We start from the raw sequence: 10,163 nt of genomic DNA, 5'->3' as shown, positions 1-10,163 counted from the left end.
GCTGGTGTCCATGGCTGTAAATTTAACAGATTATCAAGTTCAGGGCGATAACAGGACTTGGAATAAGAATTTTGGTGGTACCCAATTAAGTACTCTTTATCAATTAATGCTACTGATTTTCTAGAAATGACCGTGCTTTTTGCAAATGTTATATAACATACCACGTCTATAGTTTATCCATACTTGTGACCTTTATGCAGTAAACCGGTTTCTCATTCGAATACTTGATGTACACGTTCCAAAATATATTCAAGTCTTTCAGTAATAAGGGCNCGACATTTTGAACATCTCCCATAAGAACGGCCTGACATTTCTCTATTATAATTTCCGCTTGTTATCGTCATTTCCTGATATTCATGTGGGCGAAACAGTCGTTTTTGGGCCGTAACGTAGCTTAGATGATTCTGCCAGATTCAGTCCTGTTATCGTTCCTTTGCATTTCGCAAAATTTTTTACAGAGCAGGGTCGTCTGGTGACTGGATAAACATTTTTATGAGGCCAACCTTAAACATGTTATTTTACTTATGCGTGACGTCAGTCTGCTGTAAACATGCCCCCCCTCCCAAAAATTGTCTAAAGGAAAGAGGAGGCAAAAAATTTGCTCACAAGCACATCTAAAACGTTTACGAATGCTTTTGCTAACTTAAAAGATGCTGGTATATTGCCAGTTTCCTTTCTTTCTTCAGTCTTGATTTTTTAAAAGTAAGGGAGGAGGGCTACAAATACTTAGTTTTTCNAATATTTTGAAATAGTCTGTGAAACCCAGTTTGATTAATATAGGCATGGCAGTGTGAGGGCTCATACATGCAGACAAACAGATGGACCTGATGAAACTAATAGATAGGTCTGAAGGCACCAAAGTTGTATGATCATCATTCATTGCTTATTACACTACATTCTGTGGCACATACAAAGAGTGTCAAATGTTAATTTTCATCGGTGTACAGGTGGAAAACGTTACAGAGAATGTGCTGAAACAAAGACTACTGTAACAGTGCATGCCACTGACATGAAATCATATGCTTGGTTTGATGTCTGCTTTTTCAGACCACATAGCTAATAATTTGAAATGAAGGGAATGCATCGTTCTTTGGCCAAACAGGATGAATGATAACTTTAACTGTTTCTTGGTGAATATTAAAATATATTACTAGTGCTTTGCCATCGCTGTTGAGTGTTCAGCTGTTCAAGAAGTTCTCTCTTTACAGAACATGAAGAATCCTTATTCATCCCTCCATTACATTCTACAACAAGTCCAACAATATTAAATTAATTCTGGCATGAAACATGTCACATGTGCAGTGATGGTGACTCAGTAGCCTTCCATTTATATGACAGACCCACTTCCATAATATCCCACGCTATGGTGAAGCCAGATCTTTAAGATAAACACAGAATTGGGTATAAAAAGTAAAGTTGTCACTGTGCTGAAGTAATTAAGCACTATGCAATTAAGACACGTGGGAGAGTGGATGTATAAATCCACGTTTTCTTGACCTGGGCACTAGTTGTAGGTGAGTGTTCAGCTTCACGCCCCGGCCGTTTAACTCCCGGGGAAAGAGCCCCAGGGTCAGTCTGGACACTGGGGTAGAGAAAAATGTCCCTGCTGTGAATTAAACACTGGCCATCCATCCAGTAGCCTGTCACTATACTGACTGAGGCATCCCAGCTCTCTAATTATAACAATAACAACAACATAATAATAATAATAATAATAATAATAACAATGAAGGCAATGATGATGTTGACGATGATGATACAGTGTAGTTTGAATACTTAGCTATGGAAGCGACCAAGTAACTAACTCTGTGTAACTGGCTCATTCTTTACAAGCCAGCAGTTGCTCAGCCACTCAATTCCCAGAATTTTATCAAATTCAGGGCATCATGTACCTTCATACTGAGACATTCAGACTCAAAAGCATTTCACATACAAAAGGGTTGTTAAAACGCCCAGATGATATTGCAGGGATATAATTTGAAAATGGAACCCAGTCCTGTGTACAGAGCCAGGATAGTGCAGTCGGTATAGCAACTTCCTAAGGGCTGAACAACCAAGGAATCGGAGTTTGAGTCTTGGTGGGGGTAAGAATTTTAACTTCTCTGTGTCATGCAGATGGGCTCTGTGGTCCACCCAGCCTCCTATCCAATGGGTACTGGGGGCTCTTTCCCAGGGGTAAAGCAGCTGGGGAATGGAGATGACCACTCACTTTCATCAAGTGCCAAAGTCAAGAATGGTGGAGCTATACCTTCACTCTCCCATATATTTCCATGGTACAGTGCTTAATCAGTTAAGCACAGGGACAGCTTTACCTTACACATGATTCTGCTGGTTTCAAGACCCTCCAGGCATTTAATTTCCTTTAAATAGCTTGTGGCTCTTCTGCTGGCATTGTTTCCCTAAGGGTTGGGGTTATGGATGATAAGCCTCCAATTATGTTTGCCTAGCCACAATTTTTAATGTTGCATCTCTGTCCATACTGTTCCTCTATTAGTAATATTATCACTTGGGTAAGCCACCTTAGTCTGGTCTCCTGAGACTGTAATGCAGTTTCCCCAAAGTGGTTAGATGATGCATGAGAAACCTTCAAATATATCTTCACTCCCACAGTGTTTCATCTTGAGTCCACACGTTGCTCCTACTAATTATATTATTCATCACTCATGTAGGTAAGTCACCTTGATTTGAGCTGTCCTTTGGATCTTTTGCCTTTTAACATATAATTCCAAATCCCTACCATGTCAACTGATTACATCCACTGTTTCCATATGTCCCAAACACTGCATCTTTTTCACCCATGAAAGGCTAGTTTTTATCCTTGTGTTTCCACAGAGCTTTCTCTGCCACTTCATTGTTTACAAATTGAACATACATCTCCCACAAACTCCTTCCCATGTATTCAGGTGGTAGGGATGCCCTACCCAACCAATTCAATTTTGCTGGAGCAATTGTTGCATTTGTAAGTCATTTGCCACAGACGAGCATAAATTGAATCACCAGTCCATGTAAAGCCCATTGATAAGTAATTTCCATTATACAGACAGACCTTTTATGTGTGTGTTGTTACATTAGTGCAGTGAAATTTGTCAGAGGTTTGTGATATTTCATCACTATCCCCAACAGAACTGTCTGTATGCCTAGGACTAAAGTTCCCCTATTTTGTCACATGCCTCCTCTTCAAAAATCGTCACATAGGATCATCAGACACTTGTGTAAAACACAAGGGTTAATAAAATATAAAATAGAATGGCATAATAGATAATTAAACAAGAAAATCACAAAAGAAAAATATGAGAATTTCACAATGCTTCAAACCTACAAATTCGACCTTATACAGCGTTTACAACAAGCACATGCAGTATTTCTCCATGACAGTGTTGCTAAGCACCAAATTCCCATCCACCATTCATGCCTGTCCTCATTCACTGCACCCTCCTATACAAGTTACCAAAAAATAATAAAAATGACTACAATGAACTATTTATTTCAATATTGGAACACTTATTTCCACTTAATTTAAATACTAGTTGCTATTATGTTATGAAGATCCTTGAAATTGTCAAATAAGTCGTTTAAATACTGAAAAACCACAGAAAATTTTAATGATTAAAAAGGAAATAAGCAAATATTATTTCTTATGTAGGATGTAAACTCCAAATATAGGAAATGGATAGCTTTAGTGTTCGTTATTAATATAAACACACACACACACATATATTTTCCATGATTTCTTGCTCAACCCTAGGGACCCAGGGAACCTCCAATTGAGAAAGGTTGCTTTAACAGAAAACTATTTTTAGAATCAAGGCAGGTAGGTACAAAGAACAAATAACCACTTAAAAGGCTCAATATACTGTTTCTAGCTATGGAGTGTTTATTGGCTCTAAGAATATTTCCTCTCAAGAACTTGGAAATGTTTCATAAATATTCAGAATTCCATGCAGTCAGTACAGGACACAAGCATGAACCAGCTGCAGATGTTACAGCCTACCAAAAGGGAGTAGTATGCTGGCACAAAACTTTATACCCAATTTTGGACAAAAAATATAAATTTTTATTGCCCAACAGTAAGCAATTCAAAATATCACTAAAGACAGTTCTTGTGATTCAAAACTTCTACCTTGCAGATTAAATCCTATTTCGAGCAAGTGCAACTTCACCAGTCATTGGTCAGATCACCACTTAGACAACATGCTTCAGCCACATGGTGATTAAACTAGTGCAGTAAAATGCTAAAATACAATTTCTAATAAGTTTTTAACTGTATGTAAACATGTGTCTGATGGCAACAAATTTCTGTACCTATATTTGCATATGTGGACTGTATCCAAGTGTGTTATTTCCCATACTGCTAAGAAGTGTTAGGCTAACTGCAGTGCATAAACTTGTATGTACTTGCTGTCTTTGAACATACAGCAAAATTGCTATGCAGTTACTCATAGTGTGGCTGTGTGATTGAATCTGTTGTGTTTCCAAATGTGTTGTGTTGTACTGGTGGGGTAGGGATGTGTCTACCTGCCAGTCTCACAGGCAATGACGATTTTCAGAAACTTGGACACAATTCATTGTGTCTTGTCTTGTCTTCTCAGTTCACTGTAAACCTGATTGGCTATGCAAGGAGGTCTGATGTTTTCAAGGACCCAAACAAAATTCTCTCCAGCAGTCTGTGTTCACTAGCTTTAGCTTCAGAACTAATCACAGAGAGCCAGCAGAATGTTACGGTGATAGTGGAAAAGCATTAGAATTTAAGAGAAGAGGTTTCATGTTGTGGTAAAATAACAAGTATCCAGATATTTTTAATAGTTATGTGGGGATGATCTGAAAAATGTTAAACTAGCAGGCATTTCAAGAATAAAAAGAGGGAATATCCGAAAGACAAAATTGATGAGCTTGCAACGAACAGTAACTCACTCACTCACTCATGGAGCTGAGCCCTTCTTGAGAAGCGGCCAATTGTGCAGCTACTCAAAAACTTCACATCATATTATGGAACCTGAAGGTTCATTACTGTGCTCTCAAGAGCCTTCCACGGGTCTCTATTCTGAGCCAGATCAATCCAATCCATACCATCCCATCCTAGCTCTCTAAGATCCATTTTAATATTGACCGCACATCTACACCATTGTCTTTCCATCCGGTTTTTCCACCAATATCCTATATGTATTCCTCTTCTCTACCATTCGTGCTACATGCCCTGCCCATCTCATCCTCCTTGACTTGATCATCCTATTTATACTTGCAGAAGAGTATAAGTTATGAAGCTTCTCATTACGCAGTTTTCTCCAGCCTCCTGTCACTTCATCTCTCTTCAGTTCACATATTCTCAACACCCTGTTCTTAAACAACCCTCAGTCTATGTTCCTCCCATAATGTCAGAGACCAAGTTTCACACCCATACAGAACCACAGGTAAAATTAGTTTTGTATTTTCTAATTTTTATGTTTTTAGACATCAGATGAGAAGACAAAGGTCCTGGACTGAATGGTAGCAAGTATTACCTGAGTTCAGTCTCCTCTTAATCTCCTCCTGAATCAGGTTTTGATTTGTTAACATTATTCCCAAATATCTGAACTGTGCCACATTTTCAAAATGTCTAAACCTATCTTTATGTCATGATTTTGCCTGGCATTTTGGTGACAAGACACCAACATATACTCAGTTTTCTCTGTGTTTACTTGTAGACCAACTACCCTACTAGCAAACAAATAGTAAGAACAAGAATATCAGAGACCTGTATAGAGGAATAAATGACTTCAAGCGGGGTTACCAACTTAGAAGTAACTTAGTGAAGGATGAGAATGGTGATCTGCTTGCAGATTCCCACATTTTGAATAGATGAAAGAACTACTTCTCTCAGTTATTGAATGTACATAGGGTCAGTGATGTTAGGCAGATAGAAATACATACAGCTGAGCCGCTACGTGTAGTAACTAATCCTAGCCCATCTGAGGTTGAAATTGCTATTACAAAATTGAAAAGTTATAAATCCACAGGCAGTGGTCAGATCCCAGCAGAATTCAAGCAGGAGGCAAAATATTAGGTTCTAAGATCCATTAGCTAATTAATTCTATTTTAAATAAGGAAAAATTGCCTAGTCAGTGGAAGGAGTCTAATATTATACCAGTTCACAAGAGGAGTGATAAAACTGACTGTAGTAATTATTGGGCAATATCGCTGCTATCAACTTCATACAAAATTTTATCCAATATTCTTCTCTCAAGGTTAAGTCCATCACTCACTCATGGAGCTGAGCCCTTGTTGAGAACCTGCCAACTGTGCAGCCACTCAAGAACTTCCCAGTATTTTATGGAACCTGAAGGTTTATTACCGTGTTCACAAGAGTCCTCCACTGGTCCATATCCTGAGCCAGATGAATCCAATCCATGCCATCCCATCCTCTCTCTCTCTAAGATCCATTTTAATATTGTTGGGAAAGCCAGAAGGCAAGAGACCACTGGGAAGACCAAGACGCAGGTGGGTGGGCAGTATTAAAATGGATCTTAGAGAGATAGGATGATATGGTATGGTATTGAATTCATCTGGCTCAGGATAGGGACCAGTGTAGGGATCTTGTGAACACGGTAATGAACATATGGGTTTCATAAAATGCTGTGAAGTTCTTGAATAGCTGCAAAATTGGGAGTTTGTCAAGAAGAGCTCAGCTCCATGAGTGAGTATGCGGACTCATAATTGGATTGGCTTTCGTGGTATGTTTACTAAATATGAATTTGCTTTGTGAGACCATGGTATAACTGAGGTTAGCTCTTTCTAATCGACGTAACAACCCCTTGTTCTATAGGCTACCGGACAACGGAAAATCTACAGAAACTCATAAAATCGAGTAATCCCGAGGAATAGAGAAAATACTAGAGAATATGAACGCCACTAAGCTAGCGACGCCGGAATTAGTACCATGAAATGTATAACTTGCAGTATAGATGGCACTTGGTACTATTAAGACCTATAGCAGAATTGATATTTACAAGTATTTTGTCCAATTAAAGAGAGCAAAATTGATCCGTGGAAAGTTGTAGCTGGAAACTGTAGTAGTTATTAATTTGTGGTAGTATTCCGTGGCGGGGCCGATGACAAAATTTCCTGCAGCCATGGAACAATTGCGCAGATAACTTAACGGAAGGCTCACTTACGCAAGATTTAGCTGGAGTCTACTGTACTCTGTGGACCATATAATTGGTCGTAATGGTAAAAACAAATGACGTCATATTGTGCTTTTATTTCGCAGCGATGTGCAGCTAAGGAAGGGGCAAACAAGAGGAGCAAGTGTGACGGAGAACAATGGTAGACAATGAGCACAGCTGTTTTTAAAGCACCAAATTTTAACTTCTGAATGTTCCATACATTCAAAATGCCCTGGTACTTGGGCCTGCCATGGTCTGAAAGCATAAAGAAACGTGCGTGTAGATATTTATTGCAGCGGTATTTGGGCCAGTTTTTGGAAGAAAAATTGACCTTGGATCAGCTGACAGTAGATCTGTACAATGGTACTGGCACGGTTTCAGAAGTTAGGTTGGATGTGCAGGTACGCATTTCCATTGTTTATAACTACGGTACCTTTGTAATGCTAAAGAATACTGTACATTACGTACCCATGGTTTGCTTGGAACAAGGAAAATATACTACAAGAAATTACACGATTATGTACATTATGCAATTAAAGCATACAAATATTTATATACATTCGTTTTCCACGTTTAATTTGCTGAAAAGGTGGTTGGGTAGTATTTTGCAGAACTGCATTCTTTTTTGGAAACAACACAATGCCCCAAATGCATGAGACAATGGTATATTGACTTCACTATAACATGACCACATGTGTTCTATTTATAGGCCCTTAATGAGTTGGGTGAGCAGCAGAATCTACCTTTTGAATTTGTGGATGGATACATATCACAGATGTCAGTGTCCATCCCATGGTCATCACTACTTAGGGATTCAAGTTTTGTTGAAGTGACGGGCCTAATGTTGACCATACAGCCCAAACAAAGGGCTGATAGTGGTATGTTAATTGTGAATTTTCATGAGAACTTATATATATTTTCCAGCCCATATAATTTGTATACTAATTATTGTTTCACAAATTAATTGTGTTCACAGTTTTAAATAAAATAAATACGAAGTGTGTATTTTGGTGCTCTTTGCCAGATTACATGGTGTCACCAGAAAAAGTCATCTTCTTAGGTTTCAGTATTTGTTATGTAACTATAAATAAACCCTCAATTCAGTGAAAATTGTTTAGTGGTAAATATTATAAAGTTGTTGTCTAGGCTTGGTATTAAAGAGTGTTGACCCATGATGCAGGCAGTGCATGTTTGAAGCGAAATATTGTTTCAGGTGCATCCATGTTTGAATCCATGTGGAGTAGTATGACAAGCAGCATGCAGCTTGCTGAGGAATGTTTAAAGCAAGGTTCCTCGGACGGAAATGATGCACAAGAATCTCAGCCATTGGAAGGACTTGAACTCTTTGCTCAAGCCATTGACTCAAGTATGTTTCATGCCCATTATAAATTGTGTTTATATCGGGTTGCATGTTTTGCTAAATTAAAATAGAACATAATTGGAATGTCTTTGATATGTGTGAATGCTGTTCAGCAGTATGTGGTTCTCATATGTAAATTTATATTGATTAGTCACTTAATTTTGACATTAGTAATTGGTTGCAACCAAATATAATTGTGCAAGTTGCATGTTTATGCTAGAAATAGAATATTATTTTCGATATATTATTGTTACATAATAAATGCAGATATTTTTATTCTGCAAGAATTGAGTTAATATTTGCATTGTCTGAGGTTTTATATCATATTTTAAGTGCAAACAAAATCTTAGACATTTAAGTAGAAGAAAATGTTTACCTAATTATAATAATGAGTAATTTAAATTTAATATATTAAGCTGTTACCACACAGTCATTGTTGGAAATAAACTGTTATAGTTTATGTGTAATGTATTGCTGCTACATGTTGCTACCAGTTGGTCGACCTTTTATAGAAACTTGTGACTGTAATGATTACTAAACAATGTCATGTGTAGTGACAGTCTGATGTAGTAAACACAAATTATAGAACAGCACTGAAGCCAGAATAACTAAGTATGGTGACGGGCCATGGGCTGGACAACTGGGGTTCGATTCCCAGCAGGAGCAAGATTTTTCTCTTCTCCACAGCCCCGAGACCAGCCCATGGTTCCATCCAGCCTCCTATTAAATGGATACCGGGGATAATTTCCCTGGTAGTAAAGCAGGCAGGACATAAAGCTATCCACTCATCTCCATCTAGTGCCAAGGTCAGGAATGGTGGAGCTATACATCCATTCCCTGTTATGTCTTCATGGCATAGTGCTTAATTAATTAAAACACAGGGACAGCTTTGCCTTATGGAATGGCATCACAACATGACACTCTGGTCTGTTATTTAAATATAATGCTTTTGTCTTATGAATATGAACCGTGACCTCATAATGAACTTCTGTGAAAAAAAGAAGTAAGATTGATTTGATAAGCTATACTCTGAGTAACTGTATGGACTGATTTTAACTGGCTCAGGATAGAGTCTAATTGAGGGTGCTGATGTACACAGTGGTGAACCTTGGGGTTCCATAAAAACACCTTCAGACAGAGGCTGCACATCAGAACATAAATTTAAACCACAGAAAACTGCAGATTTATATGTGTAACAGTTAAAGTTGTCCCTGTGCATAACTAATTAAGCACTATGCCATGACGTCACATGGGGGAGTGGATATATAGTTCCGCTTTTTATTGACCTCGGCACTAACTGGAGGTAAGTAGTCAGTTTCACGCCCCGGCCACTTTACCTCCCAGTACCCATTGGATAGGAGGTTGGGTGGACCCCAGGTCCGGTCTGGACGATGTGAAGAAGAGAAAATTCTTGACTATACCAGGACTTGAACTCCAACCCCTCGGTCATCCAGCCTATAGCCAGTCGCTATACCGACTACGCTATCCTGGCTCCTAAGATTTATATGTGTATATATGCAATCAGAATACCAAACAGAGTAAAATTTTGTGGGCCCAAGAATACTTCTATTCTCCTAAAAACAATTCAGTAATTCTAATATATACACATATAAATCTGTATATATTAGAATTACTTAATTGTTTTTGCTTTTTAGGTAAATAGA

At 38.3% G+C, this 10,163-nt stretch overlaps 1 protein-coding gene across 3 annotated transcripts in view; it reads left to right on the top strand.

The window, feature by feature from the left end:
• Positions 1–7,096: 7,096 nt before the first annotated feature.
• Positions 7,097–10,163, top strand: part of LOC111870906 (autophagy-related protein 2 homolog B) — a 50,546-nt gene continuing 47,479 nt past the window's right edge. For all 3 annotated transcript variants that reach the window (XM_023863535.2, XM_033754042.1, XM_033754041.1), the window contains exons 1-3: positions 7,097–7,540; positions 7,849–8,017; positions 8,353–8,505. In XM_023863535.2, coding sequence (XP_023719303.1) covers positions 7,349–7,540; positions 7,849–8,017; positions 8,353–8,505 — 514 coding nt within the window. In that variant the 5' untranslated portion in view covers positions 7,097–7,348. The remainder of the gene's footprint in view (positions 7,541–7,848; positions 8,018–8,352; positions 8,506–10,163) is intronic.

Source organism: Cryptotermes secundus, unplaced genomic scaffold (assembly GCF_002891405.2).
Source record: "Cryptotermes secundus unplaced genomic scaffold, Csec_1.0 scaffold896, whole genome shotgun sequence".
Classification (NCBI taxonomy): domain Eukaryota; kingdom Metazoa; phylum Arthropoda; class Insecta; order Blattodea; family Kalotermitidae; genus Cryptotermes; species Cryptotermes secundus.
This window is presented reverse-complemented; position numbering and strand designations above follow the sequence as displayed.